Raw genomic sequence first — 20,433 nt, 5'->3', positions numbered from 1 at the left:
CAGGAGGGAAGAAAGGTCAGAATTCCAAGGTGATAGCGCTGTTCCTGAAACTTACTACATGGCTTCCTTGAGCAGTGTCAGAACAGAAGAACCAACATTTGGGCTCTTGACAGAGAAATATTGCACCCTACTGCCAATTTATGCAGTTGGCTTTTTTCTTGCTTGTTTGCTTTTGAAACGGGCAGAGTGCTTTGCCATGCTATTCCTGGAAAGATTCACTGATTCAGTCTTTCAGTTCCCATGTAGCAGAGTCCTGCTAAAGGCATGACATGCAAGCATTTCTGCCCCAGGACAGGAGCGTGTGTCTGGGTTAAAACAGTGAGCATAACACGAGAGCTTTCTGGTTGCCAGCTCGTTCGCTTCCCTGGTAGGCATTTCCGGAGGTGAGGAAAGATGTGTTTTGGCACCACCAGCTCCTGCTGGTGTGCACCCACATGCTTACACACACACACACACACACACACACACACACACTGCATATTCTCTCCCTTAGTACTTAAGATCTTCTGTCTTCAAAGTTGGGAAATTAAGTGTCACTACAACAGAATAGCTGGTTCTTGGTAACTTTCAAGGGGAGAAAGGGCACCTTGCCCGCCCCTGGAACTGAGTACCACGGCTTAAATATAGAACAATGTGTGTTTGGTGTTTTCTTTTCGTCCTCGGCCTCAATAACAGGTGTACAGTTACAAACACAAAGAGCTAGATTCACGGCTGCTGCGCGCCTCTGGAGAATTCCCAGAGTTACCCAGGGAGCAGAACTGCGCCTAAAATGATCAGTAAAAGGAAAGTAACCCAATATAGCTGCATGTTACTAACACTGCCGTGTCACATGGCTTCATTATTCACCTCCCATAGTGGCTCCGTGAGGAAATGCACGATAGAAGAAAATGTCACCAAAAACAATTCTTAGGAAGCTGCCAACAAAATACTTAAACCTGCTAAAAGCTGAATTAGAGAAACTGACGCAGCTACTGTAAATTGCGGGCTTCAAAATGGACAGGGTGAGGGTCCTGAAAATTGCAATGGGTCCGCTGCAGAACATAGGGTCAGCTTCCTAAGCCAAATGTGATGAGTCAGACTGGTGTGCTAGTTTGCTTTTTAGTGGATTTTCTAAGAGGTACTTCTTAAATTGTTTTGTGGCCTCTTGGAAGCATTGACCTCACATGTGCTTTGGGGCAAATGCGTTGTCCGTTTTGCACCGTGTCCGTGTTCAGTGGTATTAATGAATAAGGTCACACATAAATTTACGGCATGAACGTGGCAACCCCAACAGGCAACACGTCTTGGCAGCTGCTTACAATTCTTTCACGTTCCCTCCCTGAGGAAATGGTTCCTAATAGATTTGAACAGATGCTAGGTGTTTGGCAGCATTGCGAGGGGTACTCATTTTCCAAATTTCGGGTTATTTCATGTCTCGTAATTAGAATTTCAACAGACTGGAGGCCTTCGATGTGTTCCAGTGTTCACATAAATACCTAACCTCTGACTCCACATTTACCCCTCACCAGTTCTCCTAACCCGTTTATTGGTTCTGACAACATCACTACTAAATCCTTGGCTCTCAGAGTCCAATCTGGTAAACGTGCACGGGCAGATCTGATTTGGCACTAAGTTGCTCCTTCTCTCTAAATGTGCTTTTCAAGTTCTCCCTGACAGCAAAGTTAAGTGTTGCCAGAAGTCTGGCTGATGGGCTCTTCCCACTCCTTAAATCCCCATCTCCAGGGCCCCTGTCTTCTCTGCCACACACCCATCCCTTCTTTCAGCACCCTCCTCCCCTGTTGAAGGCTCCACCTTCTCCCTCCACCCATACCCTGTCCCCCACCCCGCCAACCCCCGCCTGCCCTGTAAGCCCTGAGAACAAGCATGAGGTTGTATTTCCATTTGTAGTTCCGGGCCTGGCATACAACAAGGGTTCAAAAAATTTATCTCAAGCAAGCCAAAGGAAAGGAACATGTTCTTGTTTTCTTACCAGCCTGCTTCAAGGTCAGCCTCCACCTCTGAGGGGGTTCGGATGCCCCTGCAGGGACCGCTAGGGAGCACGCAGAAAACTGTGCACACAGGAAATCCACAGTGGGTGGGAGGAGCCAGCGGAAATGTCCTCAGGCTTCAGAACCCCAGTAGTGGAAGAAGGCGCGTGTCTGTGTACCTTGGGGACTGATTCCCCCCGGGACGGTTTATCCTGTGTGCCTCGTGTCTTTGCAGAGTTTATCTCCCAACTTGAAATATTTTACATTTCTACTCATTGGAGTATCATGGAGGCATGCACCTGCGCGGCGGGCTCTGATATACCTTGGGCAGGGGGTGGAAACAGGCACAGACTGCCCCTGCCCCGTGTCCTCCATTCCCACGGTCAAGGTCAAGCCTCATAGAGCGCAAACACGAAGTAGTCCTGACGGCCTCTGCCGTCTGTTCTCACACTTCGTTCCCTCGCGGGTCCTGATGGCGTCTGGGCTCTGCGTCGTGCGCAGCGGCTCTTGTCCCGTTGAGGCTGATCATTCGTTCAGGACCGAGCTCCCTCTGTGGGCTGAGGAAGGAAGTCACCGAGCCGTCCCACGAGGCCACCAGAGCCTGGATCCCCTCCGCGAGGTTACAGTGTTTACCCTGAAAAGTTGAAGAGGAGCCCGCTGAGGAGTGCAGAGCCTCTGAAGAGGAGGAGGCTGCGTCGGGCTCTATTTGTGCCGATCCCCGTTTGGTTCTTAGGGGCACAAGCTTCGGGGCGACCGGACTGGTTTCTATACGCGGTGCCGGGACCGACGAGCTGTTGCGGGGGGAGCCGCTCTGGCATTCGGGGCTCATTTGTGGAGTGGAAATAGTAGTGGTGATAGTAATCGAAGTGCTGGCTGTCCGTGCCCCTCGGGGGACCCCGAGGAGAGCTCAGCCGAGGTGGTGGCTGTGAGCGTGCTTCGCGTGGACAGTAGGCGCTCGGCCCACCTTAGCGAATACCGCCGCTCGGATTCTGCTTCCGCACCATGAACGTCAGCGAACGTCAGCTCGGGAGGCCTGTCGGCTTCCTTGCCGGTGAGGGTCAGAGTCAAGGCCCTTCCTTGCTTGTGCATGTAGCGGCTGCCCAGACAGGATCGTTTCCTGTTGGATCGTTGGCGCAGGCCATCGGAGGCATCCTCATCCAGCCTACCTCGCCTTTGTCACTGAGTGGTAGCCAGTTAGCGCTCCTGTCGCAGGTAACCTCACCTGCTTTCAGCGGGCTTGCTGCTTCCTGCAGCATGCCCACTGAGGCTTTTGTGCGTTTCTGAACGAGGAGACTGCTTGTGGGTGATCCTGAGGAAGCAACTGAAGTCGCTGCATTTTCTGCGTTAGAATGAACAACCCATTTGGCAAGAAGTTCCCAATCTTCCAAGACTGGGAAAATGTGACTTGTTAGAAACTTAGTTTCATGTTGGTGTGCTAGAGCGAAGCTTTTAAACTGTGTTGCATTAAGAGGAGGCCTGGTGAAGCTTTCATTCCACTTTAGCCTCACCACTAACCCGTGGTGTCATTTTGTACATCACATGGACAAATCTTGGTTTCTTGGCCTCACTCTCCAAACCTGGAGGTTCTCAGCCATGACTTGGCCCCAGTTTTGGCCAAATTTTGGCTTTTTGATAATAGAGTTGGTTTCCAAGGTGGTTCGCAGACTCCCTGTGGGATTGTGTTCTCTACAATCAACTTTCGAGAGCACTAAGATGTGTGCAAATTAGAGGCAATGCTTCATGGTTTACTTAGCCTGGGACAGAGCCTGGCACATGGTCGCTAGTCAGTAATCAGCTAAGTAATTTGTGGTTTACATCTGAAGCAGCAAATCTATGAGGCCATTGGCATCGTCACTCAAATCATGTTTACTTTCACCTTGAAGTGATAAAATGATCATCTATCTATCTTTGCAGATTTATCTATCTTTGATTGGTCAGTGACATTTTTTTCTTTTGCCCGCCATAATAATGGCTAGCAGTTATTGAGTATAAAAGACATGACTTAGGGCGCCTGGGTGGCTCAGTGGGTTAAAGCCTCTGCCTTTCGCTCAGGTCATGATCCCAGGGTCCTGGGATCAAGCCCCACATCGGACTCTCTGCTTGGCAGGGAGCCTGCTTCCTCCTCTCTCTCTCTCTGCCTGCCTCTCTCCCTACTTGTGATCTCTATCTGTCAAATAAATAAATAAAATCTTTAAAAAAAAAAAAAAAAGCATGCCAGGCATTGAACACACATACTTGTTATCCCTTCTGCAAAATCGTGATATTACCATCTCCATTATACAGACAAGGAAACGTCCCCAAGGTTGCCCTGCTGGCAAGGAGCTGAAACTGTGTTCAAACTCACATCCGTTTGTGATCCAGGCTCCCTCCCTGTAGTGCCACGCAGCCCCGGATGTACTGTGGCTTCTAGATTGTACTGGGTCAATTTATAATGCTGAAGTGTATCTGTTACCTTAATTTTACTGCTTGTGGTAATGTCTTCTCTCCACATGAACCAAATATTTTCCACAATTTTCCCATTCCTGTGCACTTAACTTCTTCCATCATGTGTGATAGAACATTTATTTGGTGAGGCTATGACTTGTCTGCTCCCCAAGAGATCTCCGTGGGAGTAGGAACCACTGTTTGTCCATCTGCATCCCATCACTGGTTGCAGCGATGAGCTTGTGTTGGAGTAGATGTTATGTAAATAACTCATTGATCTGTGGGCTGACAACATTTGCTTCGTCTGACCTGCTGAATTTGCAGACTATGTCAGTCATCATTCATTCAACAAATACCTGTTCAATCCGTACTCTGATAGCCACTGGGCATATAATCATCTATATGGCTCTTCGTGTATATTTATAATTGATAGACTATAACCTGGAAAATTACAAGCTGATGTGTTATCATGGAAGGAGTAAAAACAAAGAGGAATTAAAGGCATACATCCAATAAGGAACTTTTTGATGACCAGTAGAGCACATTCAGAATTTTTTTCCAGTGAACTATCCAATAAACTTTCCTAAAGTTTAAAATAATTATTATGTTATTTCTTTCTCATATGAATGACTTATGTTTATATTCATTCTTGATGTGTTTTTTATCTTTACTCAAATGATACTACATTCCCACTTAGTAGAAAAAGATACTTATCCGTGTATACCTTTCTAGATTGATACCACTGATTCTTTTAGGAAAAGAGAGTTGTTTCCTAAAGTTACAAAGCGAGGCTTACTGTATTCCCACAAAACAGCTTGTCTCAGGTACTACAAGGAATCTTTATATTGTGAAAATACTCCCTTCCTATAATAACATTTAGCTGTGGAATTCCTGTTACTATTCGTTTTGGTCATTCTCAAAAGTTTTGAGTTTTCTGTGATAGGTTTGACAATAAAATAAGACCTAATAAAATAGCAAGGTTGATTTTAAATTAGCTGAACGTTTATACCTAGAGTGTTTAAGGCCCCATATCAAGCCGGAAAGACACCTAGTGAAGCACTTGTACTTTTAAAAAGCTCTGTCCTGTTTATATTTTTATCAAAAACTTGAAGACCTAGGAGGCACCTACATTGGGTTTTCAGATGACATAAGCCCCAAAAGAATGGCTTCTACCACATATGCCTAAGATTGTGATTCAAAATCACTTCAGTTGGCTGCAGTGCTGGATGGAAACCAACCAACTGAAGTTGAGCGGGGGATAAATGTATATTTCTGCTTTTAGATTCAAAAGGCACTTGCGCAATTACAGGATGGGGAAAGACTGAGCTTGGCAGCAGTTCATGTGACTGAAAGCTTAATATGAACCAGCAGTGGGATGTGGTGGCTAAAAAAGAATGAATCTAGTCAGTTATAATTACTAATAGTTCACCGTACTCTGCACTGGTCACACTACATCGGGAGTGATTTGTTAATTCTGAGCACATTCAAGAGTGACTTTGACAAAACGAAGTAGCTGCTAAGAGGGTGTCGAAACCAATCCAAGACACATTTATTGGGCTCCTGTTTTGGGCAGGCAACATGCTAACCGATGTGGGGAATAAAGATATGAAGAGACGTTGCCAATCTATAGCCTCAAGGAGTTGAAAAGGTAAATGGAGAGCCAGACAGGTATGCACATGACTGTAAAACAAAGCAGAGTAAGAAGTCAGGAAGCACAAAAAAAGGGCTATGGGAATTCAGGGGCTGGACCAAGGGTAGAATTGCCACAGGAAAGGAGGATGAGGGCAGAGGAAGTCTAAAAAGCAAAGATGTGGAGACAGGAAAACTCAAGGCTCGGCTAGGGAATCCTGAGTATACTAAGTTGCCTAAAAGAATAGGATAAGTCTTAGCAGGCAAGAGAGCTGGGCAAACAAGGTTTGTACCGGAGCATACGGGCACTGACTGGTAGGCAGTGGGAGGGATTACAGGTTGGTGAACATCTGGAAGTCATGATCCATTGGAGGATCCATTGGAGAAATGTTGAGTCTTTAGTCTGGAGAAAAGAAGACCACGGTCCCTCTGGTGAATGTGAACCAGACTCACTTTGTGTTCTTCCAGAAGGAAAATTTTATCTTGGGAGAAAAAGGTTATAAGGAACCAGATTTTGCTTCTTTCTGAGCTTCTTTCTGTTTTAAAATAAAAACTACCCAACAATGAAGAGTTGGCCAAGGAGATGGTGAGTGCCACTGTGGTTAGGCTCAGAGAAAGTTTAATAACAGATACTCTAAAGGAAGTGGGGGTGGGGAGAAATGCTGCAGCTTCACCAAGAGACATGGGACTTCTAGGAATTACCCAAGGCTTTTGAAGTGTGTAATTATCCATGGTTGAGTGTTCTTTCTTTCTTCGGTTTAAGATCTCCAGTAGTATATCAACTTCTGAATGAAGCCTGAATGTTAGAACCACCCCTCCCCCCTAAGGTCAGTAAGATGTCGGACTAATTCTAGCACAGGCTGCCCAGTGCTTTGACAGTAGCCACTCATCTTCAGTGCTTCGTGTGATCCCGAGCAAGTGATTTAACCTCCTGTTTCCTAATCTGTCAATGGGGATTGACCATTGTTATCCCAACCTCACAGGTTGTCTGGGAGGATTTAATGAGATAAAGCCCTTGGCCTGTGCCTAGCAGGGTGGAGTCTGAGTTTAGGAACTGAGTTCTCACATTTTATAATCGTGTTCCAAGGACCCCTTCAGAGTTAAAAATATTTTTATAAAACAAAAACAAACATATCATCATCATAGGGGCTAAGTTATCTGTACCAAATATACTAAGGCCTCACACGTTAAACTCATTTAAGCCTCAGAACAACCCCATGAAGTAAACCGTTATTATCCTTCATTTACTGAGATACTGAGCGGCTACATATCTTGACTTGTCACAAGCTAGTAAGTGAGAGAGCCAGGACTCAAACCAAGCAAACCCTAGAGTATTACAACTATTTCCTTCCAGTATGGACCAGCAGATTTCCCTGTTTTTCTCCGATTCCATTCCAAATCACTCTGCTGGATAATTTCATGCATTGTATTTGTTCAGGGCTGTTTCAAAAAAGCATATTTTGAAATCTTACTTATTATACTAAATACATGAGGGCCCCATCAATCATGCCTTTGGCGGGACCGTTGAGAAGTTCCTTCATAAAAGCTGTGTGAATGCATGAATCAGTGAAACAGTTTTAATTGTAGAAGCTGGACTATAGCCACTTTTAAATAAGACTAGTTACCCTTAATATACCTTCGCTACCTTACTCCCTCTTTCCGTGATTTGCAATGGGGCTGTGGTGGCTGTTAAAATCATTCATTTGAAATCATTCATTTCAGGGGTGCCTGGGTGGCTCAGTCGGTTAAACATCTACCTTTGGCTCAGGTCATGATCCCAAAGTCCTGGAATCAAGCCCTGCATTGTGCTCCCTGCTCCATGGAGAGCCTGCTTCTCCCTTTCTCAGTCCCCCTGCTTGTGCTTTCTCTCTATCAAACAAATCTTTTTTTTTTTTTTAAAGATCATTTATTTGAATTCAGTTTTGCACCCCACTTTCATTTCCTTGTTTATAAATCTTTTTTTTTTTTAAGATTTTATTTATTTATTTGACAGAGAGAGAGATCACAAGTAGACAGAGAGGCAGGCAGAGAGAGAGGAGGAAGCAGGCTCCCTGCGGAGCAGAGAGCCCGATGCGGGGCTCGATCCCAGGACCCTGAGATCATGACCTGAGCCGAAGGCAGCGGCTTAATCCACTGAGCCACCCAGGTGCCCCTCATTTCCTTGTTTATAAATCTTTTATCTCATATCTTTTTAACAACAATGTCCATAGTTCACTCCCCTCTCTCTCTTTTTCTCTCTCTTTTGTCTTTTGGGGGTTTTTTGTTTTGTGTTTTTGCCATCTAATGTTACCAGATTTTACTCAAGACCCATCCAGTACTGTTTTTTCCATGTCTTGGTGATTGTACTGTTATTCACCCTATCCCCATTTTTCAAGTTAGAGAATTTTTAATAAGAATTTTTTTTTTTTTTTTTTTTTAACAATTCAATCCAAGCAACATCAGTCTCGATTCAGCCGAACACCATTTCCAGTCTCTGCCACCTTCCGGGATCCCTGAAGTCTATTCAGGAGAAGTGGAGTTGGATAGAAGGGGCTTCCCATTGTTTTCTTTGGAGAACTTACAGGAATTTCTCAATACCCCTTGAAAAAAGCATCAAAATATGAAACTGAGAAGTGCATAGAAACTCCATACCCAGGTGTTAACAAAACTGAGATAGAAGAGGCAGAAGCAGCTCCCTAGGCTGGGTGAGGGGAGGGAAAAACTGCAATGGTCTTGCACCACTCCTGATGGACTGTATTGGGAATAACTCAGTTCCATTGTCGCCCTTGGCGCAGGGGGCAAAAATGCAGCTTTTCCTGTTTCAAGGAGAGAATGTTCTCTTACTACACTTCAGGCAGGGGTAAGGAAAGCCAACCAAGTCTATAGTTTGTCACAGTCTTTTTCACTCGGCGGAGTGATACTGCTTTATTGTTTGGGTCAGGTAGCTGGGACCATAATCTCCCACTCCCTGGGTGCGACTATTCCTTTATAGATTAGATAAGAACAACTGATGAAGTTTTAAATGCTGAGAAAATTAATCAGAACTGAAAAGGGGTGTGTTGGCCAGAGCCCAAGAAATATGCTGACTGAGATAAAAGCACCCACTGAACTTTTTCTCCACTCCATGCTTCTGTGCTGGTTAGTCTCCCTGCCTTGTCTTTCCCTCTTCTCCCTCCTCTGTCATTCTCTCAACCCCAGCTCTGTCCCCAGAGACTTCATTGGCATGCTCTCTTAACTGGCCAGAACGTGGAATAAAATTTTTTAAAAATTCTTCTTGTGTATTGTATCTGAGATCCTATGTCCTGGATTTAATTTAGAGAATAGCAGAAGGGAATGCCTTTTTTCTCAATCATTTCTTTATTTTTTTTTTTTAGGAAATATATCTTTTTAAAATATAGGAAATATATCTTTTTAAAATATGTTAATTTCAGTTTCAAGCCACAGACTTAACCTCAGGCCTTTTCCAGGTTCTCAGATTGGCTTATGGTTCCAGAATCTTTTGATGGCAAAGAATGGATGTTGGGTTGGAACCGCGGGCATGGCTCCTTTGGCCCCAGGAATCTCTGCGGCTTCCCAGCCTCATTTCAGGGCACGGAGACACACTCCTGTCTCAACTGTTCTTCTGGGAATCGGGGCCAGGTCGAATTGGTTTTTAATGTCCATGTGTTGCTTTCAATTTCTCTGAGGCTTTCAGTTCCCTTTCTCCTGTGAGGGACAGGCCTGCCTTGGGAAGAAAGGGAACCCCTTGAGTCTGACATGTTCTGCAGTCAGCTTGAGATGCCTTTTGATTAACTTTGGACAAGTCTGGCCCTGTTGAGGAATTCAGTCCCGCTCAGCATTCTGCCAGCCAGGAAACGTGCTGTCTTGACCATCATCTTCCTAAGAAATTCGCGTGGGACCCAGAACGTACAGGTCTTTTCCACAGCAAGTAATTCAACCCAAAGTAAAGAGGGCTGCTTTGGAAACCGCAAACCACTCAAAGAGTGGTTGGTTGTAAATCATGATTCTTTGGGGAAAGGGGGAGAGGGGGCTAGAGCTCTGGCCCTCAAAGAACTTCTTCTCATTAAACGAAAGCAATTTGCTGCCCTCCACACACTCTTTCTGCTGTGAGTGAAGTCACCTACTTTCCCCAGTTACATCAGTGGTCCTGGTGGGGCCCGGTTGATGGCCGATTGAAGGTCGGTTGTTACCACATCTTTGCACATGACAGGTCTCTTTTTTAACAAAGCCAAGCTTCACAGGTGTAACCAAGAGTTGGTCTGATCAGCCCCTTGTCTCCATGGCCCAACCCATGCTTTTTCTTTTAGCCGCTATTTTCTGCAGTCCTGGGTTTCTAAATCTTGGCGAGAGGACAGTCATTCCTTTGTGCTCGGCTGTTACAATGAGGTAACCAAAGAAAGGGTCTTGGTCTGAGGCTGTCAGCTGTTACTAATCACTACTCCCCACAGCTCATCATGGGTCCCGCTGGCCTCTCCCTCTTGCTCTGCTTAGCACACATAAAGAAGATGAAGTACTCCCTGGTTCCTCTTCAGAAAAGCATATTGTGCAGCACATTCCAATACCGTGAGCGAAGGATGGGCTAATGGGAAGGGTGAATGGGTATCTAAATCACCTCTCAGTGGGTCTTGTGCCGGCAGCTGTGTGCCTGTGAGAAGTGGATCTCAGAGCTGGCTCTTCTGAGGTTTTCTTGAGACCTTGCTGAGAGAGAGAGGGAGTCCCCATGGTGGGTTCCCTGGCAGGGCTATGCTAGGCTGTCATGAGAGTCTGTTCGATGGTTAAGACTAGTGTAGAGAAAAGCAAACTTGACCACTCAGAGGACGTCATCAAGCTGGTAACCCAGGAAATCATTCTCCACCCCAAATGTCAAGAAAGCCACTGGTGCTCTTTGATATTGGAGGTAGAAGCAGTTAAAGTTGGACCTCGGTTTCCCCTCACTGCTTCCCAGTATGAAAGTTCCTTTTTCAGAGGACAATAATAGCTAGAGAAAAGGGATTGTCTGCTGAGGATAAAGGGTGACTTATGTGAATTTTTATGCCACTAATAATATTGTTGACTCCCCTGGGATTTTTTCTATTTAACAATCTTTCAAAACAGAGTGTTTCCCTTTTGCCTTTCCACACTTCATTTTACTAGTGAAGAGTGGAACTCGAAGAAAGACTTTTGTTGACAGTTTTAAGGGTCAAATTAAAAAATCAATTTGCCTGACAAATTATATGCTATCACAAGCAATAAATTTGCAGAGAAGCTTCCTTGTCATTCTCATGCAGTATAACCTCATAAAACTAAGTGATATTATAGGCGAATGAAACATCAAGTTTTGTGACATTATACACAGCTATATGGGAAGGAAATTTTGGCCAGGGGATACTTGTGAAGATACTTGTGATTTAATTGACTGTGAATTCCACAAAATTGTTCTCAGCTGCTTATGGAGATGGTTTAACTCTTCTTCACTAAGAATTACCGATTAAAGTAAATGCCTCTTGCTCAAAATTGCATAAAGTGAATCTATTCTCAACCTTCTCCCCTTGTTACAATGTCTACAGAATTTCTGTTCAGTTCAACTGACCAGATATTAGACATCAGCACGCTTATTTCCTTGGTCTCCACTAGCCAGGTGAAATAAATTCTTGGGTGCTGTGGGCAGCCCAAGTTGTAGGAAGCAAGAATAACAGGAAGGAGAGACCACAGCTCATGGTTCCTTTTTAAAGCCTCTACTGTTAACTGAATGTGGGAATCTACTGGTGCTTGCAAACTACTTTCTTTTTTTACTAGAACCTACACATAAAATATAAATGTATTCATATCTGGGTGCCCCCTCCAAAAAAAGGGGGAAAAAAAAAGAAGGGGGGGACACAAATGTATTTTACACTGTGACCCAGCCACACACAATACATACACACAGCTGAAAAAAGTTTCACAAACTAATACTTACCCTTACCGTAGGAGATAGATACCCTTTGGTATTTCCTATTCTGCACTCTTCCATTAATGGACAACAATACTAGTCGTAACTCACTGAACAGATTTCATGACTTGCATCGTAAGCGCGTGTTAGACCCCATTCGTCTCTTCCATTTGCCCTCTGTGTGTTTATTTTTTCACTTCTTCACTCAGTGTTCTGTTAATGTAGGGACAGAGAGGACTTCAGCAGTTCTTTTTTTTTAAGATTTTATTTATTTATTTGACAGAGATCACAAGTAGGCAGAGAGGCAGGCAGAGAGAGGAGGAAGTAGTTTCCCCGCTGAGCAGAGAGCCCGATGCAGGCTTGATCCCAGGACCTGAGCCGAAGGCAGAGGCTTTTAACCCACTGAGCCACCCAGGCGCCCCTCAGCAGTTACTTCTATGGGTTCATCTTCGAGAGTGCGTCATGGTAGTAAAGGAGGGAAAATAATATAGAAGTGGGAGAGAGAGAAGGAAGGGAAAGACGGAGGGTGCTCCTGGTGGTGAGGGGTACAGGTGGGCCAGCCTTCTGCCTTCCTGACCATCCCGGGCGACACCTTGCTGTGAGTGACACCTCCTTCCCCTGCCCCCCTCCCCACCCCGCACCCCCCACCCCCCAGCTCTGGAAATGAAGCTCCAGGTGATGCCGAGTCACTCTGACCCACCGGAGCTGTCTCTCATTCTCCAAGATAGAATGAACCGATTTTGGATAAACTGGGGGAAAGAGCAACTAAAACTGACGAATCGGAGTTTCAGAGTATTTTAAAGAACAAAAGCAACTTGAGTACTTGTAATTCACAGTAACCTAACCTGAATGTTTAAAAAAAAAAAAAGGGTGTGTGTGTGTGTGTGTGTGTGTGTGTGTGTGTGTGTGTGTGTGTGTCCTCCCCCCAGCATAACAACAACGGTGATAAGAATGACTATTCAACACACGTTGATGGGGGGCCTTCCTGCGCAGGCGCAGTTCTAACCACTGAGGCTGCTTCATTGAGTAAAACTAATGGTTCAGCTCTTTGGGCACTAAAATTCTCAGAGAGAGAGAGACAGAATGATTCTAACTAGCATTTATCAAGAACCTGCTTTGTCTAGATGCTTTATGTAAGTTTTCCCTAAGCTTGCAGTATAAATACTATTAGCTTCTTGTCTAGACGAAAGGAGGCTTAGAGAAGGCAAACAATACTTAGTAAATAACTTGTTTGTTATTTTTCTGCTTACTTAATAATAACAGCTAACATTTGTTGAATCCTTACTATGTGCCAAGCACTATGCTAAGTGCTTTCTCACTGGAAGTAGTCCCTTTAATGCCTGTGAAAAGCCAGGGAGAGAGCGGTCAGTGTTCCCATACTGCAGATGAGGAGACAGAGGCTGACAGAGGCTGACAGAGGTCAGAAGTTTCCAGAACCAGAAGCGGAATCCAGGTATTCTTATCTCAGAGCCTAAGCTCTTCATCACTGAGCTCTAATTAAAAAAAAAAAAAAAAGACAAAGAAAAAATGCCCGATATTGGCCTTAGCTTGAAATATTGTCTTTTAGATTAAGTTCTGAGGCTGTATCCTGCGTATTGATTGTGACTCAGAATTGCGATACAACCCATAGCAATCATTTCCGACCTAACTCTTAAAGATTCTTCTGTTCCAGAACCCAGAGAATCTTAGAATTTGACTTTTTACAATGGAGTCCATAAAGGGGCCAGAAGAAACTGTTTTAGTGAAGAAGAACATAATATAGTTGAGACAGATTTAAAATGATATTTTATGCTCTCTCCCTCTGCCTCTCCCCTCCTTCCCTCTCCTCTGAGCTTTTTGACCCTTTTGCTCACTCTCCTCTCTGAGGGGTCCCCGTGTGCCCGTGCTCCAGCAGTGGGCGGTTGCTTTAGGATACAAGAGTTCATTTCTCAATCTGTAAATAGGAAGTATATTGTATTTTTAGAAGTTAACTTTCCTAAAAAAAAAAATAAAATAAAAAAAAATCACCTTATCGTCAAATGAATATGGCGCATGCTGGAGCTCATCCTTGACTTCCTTGTTGTCAGTTCTGCCATCTTGAAATTCTAGGATGGAGAACAGGCGGCTTTCATTACATGAGTACCTGAGTAGCCTGTTGTGGAGAAGGAGTGCCTCTAAAATAAAACAAAACCTGAAACAGACAATATCCTTGAATCAGCAGTTGCCATCCCCCCTTTTCTTTTCTTTCTGGGCCTGATCCAGTCCCTGGAGGAACAATGAAATGCCACGAGAATGAGCAGAAAGACAATTCATCACAGAAGGCTTCTTCCTTAAATTTTGATTTTTAAAATCAGAGACGGGAATTATTGGGGGAAATAGAGTAAGACACATGAATGGATAAGACATAGATTTTTAGCAGATGGGAGAGTAAAATCCATGCAAATAATAGAGCCTTGAGAGCTTGACATTATCTATATGTTATCCTTTTATCCGTGGCTGAATGCATATTTCATTTATCCAAGAATTTACTAAATTCTTAAACCAAATATTATACCAAAAGAAATCTAATTGACAGTGCAGACTTACAGAGTTCCACATACATATTTACGAGACCCTCCCTCCCTACTCCATCCCTGCAATAAATACGAATGTGGTCCATATTTGTTAATGCCAAACTGATGACCAAAAGACTGTTTTTATAAACAAGTAAATGTGTATTTACCTATTTGCATTAAGAAACTCTCTTGTCTTCCTTCCTCTCTCCTCAAAGTGACTGCTGCCTAAAATACCCAGGTTTCTGAAGCTAAGTCTTAATCTTTTACATTCGAAAAATATCTGTTTAATCCCCTTTAGATGCTTAACTCATAGGTTTGCAGAAATGATGGATGGATTGCTTTCTTGATGACTGGTTCTTCTTGATGGGTTGGTTTTTAGAAAGGAGAATATGATTCATGTACTCACAGCCAGCAAGTATCAATGATCCCCCATGCTCCATTAGAACATGCTCTTGGCTGTTTTTCTAGAAATGATGAGAAATTTGTACTAATCGATGAGCCCTCTAGCTAGTCCTTCTGGTGACCAGCATAATACACTTCCTCTGAAGGTAGGGAATGTTGAATAATGTGCTAGAGTTTTTCCAGTTACCTACCGCCATGGAATTTTCCTCCAGCCTGTCCACTAAAAGTGAGGTATAGGGGAAGGAGTGATTCCTTGAGAGTGCAGGTTCAAATTCTGCCACTGCCATTTGCTAGCTGTGCAACACTGGACAAGTTACTTAACTTCTCTGATCTTTTGTATGTTCACCTTTAAAATTATATCAGTGACATCTACAACCTACAGTTGTGATGAAATTAGATGAATATATGACATTGATTGGGGGTGGGATTTTGTGAGTGAATTAGGGAACTGGCACAAAAGTTAAGTCAAAATATGTAAAATATGTAAGCATCACAAACACATCATTATAATTGGAAAACCAGTCATGGTACTTGGGGCAACTGTACAATATAGTATTCCTTGGGTTTCAAGAGAGTCTCAATTCTGATGGCACATTGTTTTCATAATAAAGATGTCAAGATGTCTTAAACGAGTCTGGTTTAGCTAAACCCATTTCAAATGATGAAAAAGAGACCAGCTGAGATTATTATCTTTACTACTTGCTCTGGAATGTGTTTCTCAAATGTATGTTTAGACACACACATAGTTGTTGTAACACACTCCCATTAGTACCTGCCCCGGTGTCATTTTCTTCCACGTATTTTGGAGTGACAAGGCTCCATTAAAATTTTCCCTTCCCAAACATTTAGGGCACTTCCTGCCCTAAGTTCCCTTTTCCACAAAGTAATTTAGTACTTTACCCTTGCCCCCAGACACTCTGATGTCTGCTATAGAGCTTTGTCTCGAATTTCACGAGACTAAGGAACAGAGATGATCACTGATTTTGAGTAAGGGAGAGGAAGAGAGACACTGCTCACATGACGTTTTGTCTTCTAGAGCTCATCCTGCCTTTTCCTGGTATTACCAGTATCAGAACCATTCTCTTTCAGGTCCTGTGTCTGGCAGACTGTCTACATCCATCCTGCTCTTGCCCTCACAACAGTATGTGACCTCGTTCATGGTGGTCCCTTTAGTTTTAAGAGCCTGTGTCAGAGAAACGGGGAGTGGTCAGAGTTGGCAGGTGGTGGGAGGGGATGGAGGACTAGGAGTGGAGGTAGGCAAGCAGCCCGTCTGGGATACCAGGGCCACCTCTCGGAAAAGGACCTAGATGGGGAACTGGTTCATGAAGATCCTCTGCCCTACCCCCACACACCCCTCTTTCCTTGGCTGAGATAATAGCAGCTGTTGCTTTATTCTCTTGCAAAGGGAAAGGGTCAATATATAGAGGTTGGTGAACCTCTCCTTTGACTATCAGTTCTCCTTCTAGACTCACTGCTAAAAACATACCTTGGTGGTTGTCTTCAGTATTTCAGAATTTTAGAAGTATGGAGAAAATACTTTCATATTTGTTTTCGTTTTTTAAATTAAAAAAATCCTATAAATAAGAATCTTTGTTTCTTCAAGTTTATAGCCTTGCAGCTATGGACTCTGGGAGAGCTCCCCACCCCCATCCCTAGCCCCATGGTGGGAGAGAGGGAGATTTAAGCCTCCTCCTTTGTTTGCCACTTTGGTTTCCAGTACTCTGCCTTGACCACTTAGTGCTCTCTCTGAATAGCTATAGGTCGGGAGTAGTGGGCAGGAACGTCAGAGAAGAGTTGGCGTGAGAACGGAACAGCACCACAGAATAGAAGGCAAGAGGGAAAGAAAGCATCTTGGAGGAAGAAAATACTGCTGCCTGGTACCCCCTAGCAGAGATATCCGGCCTATTGTGCCCACACCACTTGCTGCCGAAGAATTTCAGGCTTCAGTGGTGACAAGCTCAGGCAATAATGGGAAAGAGAGTGGGCCCCTTCTGAGAGAAATTATTGCAAGCACAGAAAGCCAAGATATTTGAGATGTGATTCAGACTTGAGGATGAAAATGGGGGGGATGGGACAGTTGACTGAAAACAGATCAGCCCATTTTTAAGGTTGGCAAATAAATGGCACCATCCCAGTATTGGATACTTAGCCCTGGGTTTCAAGAAACCCAGGGCAAGGGTAAGAGAAGCTAAGTTGATGCATTAAAGCCAAAGTTGGCCTCCTTGTTTGCGGGAGCTCCAGCTGGTCTCCTCAGTAGCAGAAAGTATATGAAAATTAGTGTCATAAGAACAAAGTTCAAGTTCCCACTCCATTTTACTTGGTGTTGACTAAGACCCTAGTCATTTAAGTGTTTTTTAATCTGCATTATGGGTTGCTGTTAAAAATAGCGTATCAGGTACTAAGTAAGTGCTTATTTTGAAAATTATGAATGATATTCAAATACAAATGAAATTATAAATTGAAAGCCCTGGTGTCAGTTCTCATGGGAATTACCATTATATCACATTTTGGGGGCAAACCGAGCCCAATCATGGATACTGTTTTTTTCAATACTTTACTCTGAATATGTTGGTATGAACAAAGTCACTACCTAAAAATTAAATCACTGGTAGAATCTGAGACTGGTCATTGGAATACAGTATAACCTTTTAATACATTTATAAAAAGGCAATTTTTAAGTAGTAAAGAAAATAAAATTTTCATGAGTAAAGAAAACCATGTTATGATTGGATTATACTATAATTGGATTTTAGTGTTTTCAGGAGATTAGGGCGGGGAAAGAAGAAAAGTGAAGAAAGAGCTAATGAAACAGAACAGCCCATATTAGTATCATCTGAGCTTTTGAGGGATTTGTGTCATGTCTGTTTTTTTACTATCCCAAGAGACATGAAGATATGTTCCGTTTGCTAGAGCAGGAAGGGAAATCTTGAAAGTCACACCTCCTTTTTTACCTAGGATAACACCTCGCCTGAGGTAGACTTTGAAGATGTCCTGAAAACGAGGGGGCGAAGATGTTTAACATGAGATAAGGTACTCCATGCCCAGGGGAGAAAATAGAAACATGAGAAGAACCCCACCAAAACAGAGATTTTTTTTTTTTTTTTAACTTTGATGAGATGAGATGAAATGAAACCCCAGAGAAACTATTTGAGAACTTTGGCTTTATAACCCAATGTCTAATTCATGCAAATAAATGCAAATCGATGATAAGTTGTTAGGTGATCAGAATAATGACTTACATTTTGCATGAAAACATGAAAAAAAGACTCCCAAGTACATATATAAAATAATAAGTCTTTTCAAAAGTGTTAAGGCTAGGTTACCGGTGTGAGTCACCACAGTGACTTGAGATAAGCTCAGGTTATCCTGCCAGAAATTTTTTTTGAGTAGCTCTTCATACACGCACACTACTCACTATTTACACTCATAGCTTCTCCAACCAGTAGTAACCTAGGAAAGAATTTGATTGCTCTTTTAAATCATTCGAGAGCCACATGAAATCAACTCTTGAGGCAGGAAATGGGTGATCAGGTGTTGGCTGCCGCAGCTGATGACTGGCCATTCTGTGGCTTTTTTCTTTCACCTTTTATGATGCCCTGATGGAATTTGATGCCAAGTTCTCATAACTTGTATAAAATCCCATTGCCGGGTGGAATGAGGACAAGGGGGTGTTGAAGGAATGACTGTCCCCATTATCTTCCTCTGGAAAATTCTTTGGACTGACTTCCTGAAAATCTCCTTCTGTTTGCCTTCACCAGGAATGGCGGCCCTAGATAGTAAGGCGTCAGGGAAGATGGGAATGCGAGCGGTAGTCTATTACATGACTACAACCATCATTGCCGTGGTAATTGGCATAGTCATTGTCATCATCATCCATCCTGGGAAGGGCACAAAGGAAAACATGCACAGAGAAGGCAAAATTGTTCAAGTGACAGCTGCAGACGCCTTCCTGGACTTGATCAGGTACGTCCTTGCAAGCCCACCGCTTTGGGTATATTCTGACTGCCCAGCCCCTCTTTTGGGGGAGCTAGTCAAACTGCAGATCAGGTGTCTAACTGAACCAGGTTGCTGGCTTGAAGTGAAGGTCACATCTTCATTTCTCTCTAACAGAAGTTACAGCTTTTGTTTTCGGATCTAATGGGAAAGAGGTGAGAAGAGCAAAGAGGAGATATAGATTTTGAGTCCCTTGCTTTTAGGATTCAGGATCTGATTACTCATTTCTCCTCTCAGCTGTGCAGCTTACCTTGGAATATTAATAAGTCTTACCATATTGTCTTGCTGTTTAAGGCTAGTTTTTATTCAACCGTAGTCTGTTGGTTGGACTTCTCTAATGTAGAATTTGTCTTCGGAATTATCATCCATTAGGCACAACAATTTCTGTCCAGAAAGACCTTTCAGGATCATCTGGTCATACCTGTTCTAACATCTTCCTTTTAAATATTGCCGAAGAAAGGATTTGGCAGACCAGCAATGAAAGATTAAAGGATGGCTTCTTGAGCATTGTTTTGCGTACAAACTACACACCGATTGCAATGAGTCTTATCCAGTACTTGAAACAGATTCGATGGTAGAGTCATCTCACACAGAACTGTGAAGTAAACCCGAGTTTGATCCTGGCACCTTCCTCATTGCTCTCTCTACACACCAGCCTTTGTGTCAGTCAGATCCTGGCAGGAAGCATATTGCATATTCAAAAAGATCAGTGAAAGGGCTTTGGAAAAGTGCAGGCAGGGTTAAGGGAACTTACAAGGCATGGTGAGGCACCACCAGCAATAGGAAGCTTTAAGGCTTTTCCCCATTATTTCCACGACCTTTACCATCAGGTAGGTTAGGTTAGGAGTATTGTATTATATTCTCTTTCTATAGAATTTCTACTCCTTGTTTGAAGAATTGGGAGCTTGTCGTTCCAAGTCTGGTTGATCCGTCAGAGTGCTGTGTGTTTCTGCCTCTCCTTGCCCCCGTGGTACGTGTATGAGTAGCCCATTCCTCCCAGTCACTTGGCTTGAGCATTTTTCCTGAAATCTCCTGAACTCACATTTCTATCAAGATTTATATAGATAGACCCACAGAGCATAGATAGGAAGGAAAAGGAAACAGGATGGTCTAGGCGGTAAGAAGAAAGGGACAAGAGTTGATGACCTTAAAACATGATTTTGATAACCTACAACTGCTGGAATGTCAGGCTCTGCAACTTCCTGGGCCATGTCTCCTTGTCCCACAGTCTCTCTCTCTCTCTCTCTCTTTTTTTTTTTTTAACAAACTCTGTCAATTTTAATTACTGAAAATGTTTCAGTGTAAATCATATTTTCTCTATCGCACAATACATCTTCTACTACTAGGACTACCAGATCATTAAAGATTCCTGTTTATATTTCCATGCTACCTAGAATTTCATTGACTTTTAAAATAAGCATTTTTCATTTTTTCCATAGAATACCTGTTAAAAACAATGTCACAAGTAACTGGTGCAAATGAAGCTTTCCAGTGGAGTACACAATCAATAAACACTTGCAGATTTCCATAAGAAACCCAGTACTATGTTCATTTCCATATTGCTCTTTTTCTGTCTACATTTTGTTGGCCCAGTAAA

General features: G+C 43.3%; 1 protein-coding gene across 1 annotated transcript in view; it reads left to right on the top strand.

The window, feature by feature from the left end:
* The window catches only part of SLC1A3 (solute carrier family 1 member 3), a 76,242-nt gene that overhangs the window by 39,242 nt on the left and 16,567 nt on the right, over nt 1-20,433 (top strand). The window contains exon 4 of the mRNA XM_046000835.1: nt 18,602-18,806. Within this exon, the coding sequence (XP_045856791.1) occupies nt 18,602-18,806 (205 nt within the window). The remainder of the gene's footprint in view (nt 1-18,601; nt 18,807-20,433) is intronic.

Source organism: Meles meles, chromosome 3 (assembly GCF_922984935.1).
Source record: "Meles meles chromosome 3, mMelMel3.1 paternal haplotype, whole genome shotgun sequence".
Lineage (NCBI taxonomy): Eukaryota > Metazoa > Chordata > Mammalia > Carnivora > Mustelidae > Meles > Meles meles.
The sequence above is the reverse complement of the archived record's forward strand: the minus strand, read 5'-3'. Positions and strand labels throughout refer to the sequence as shown.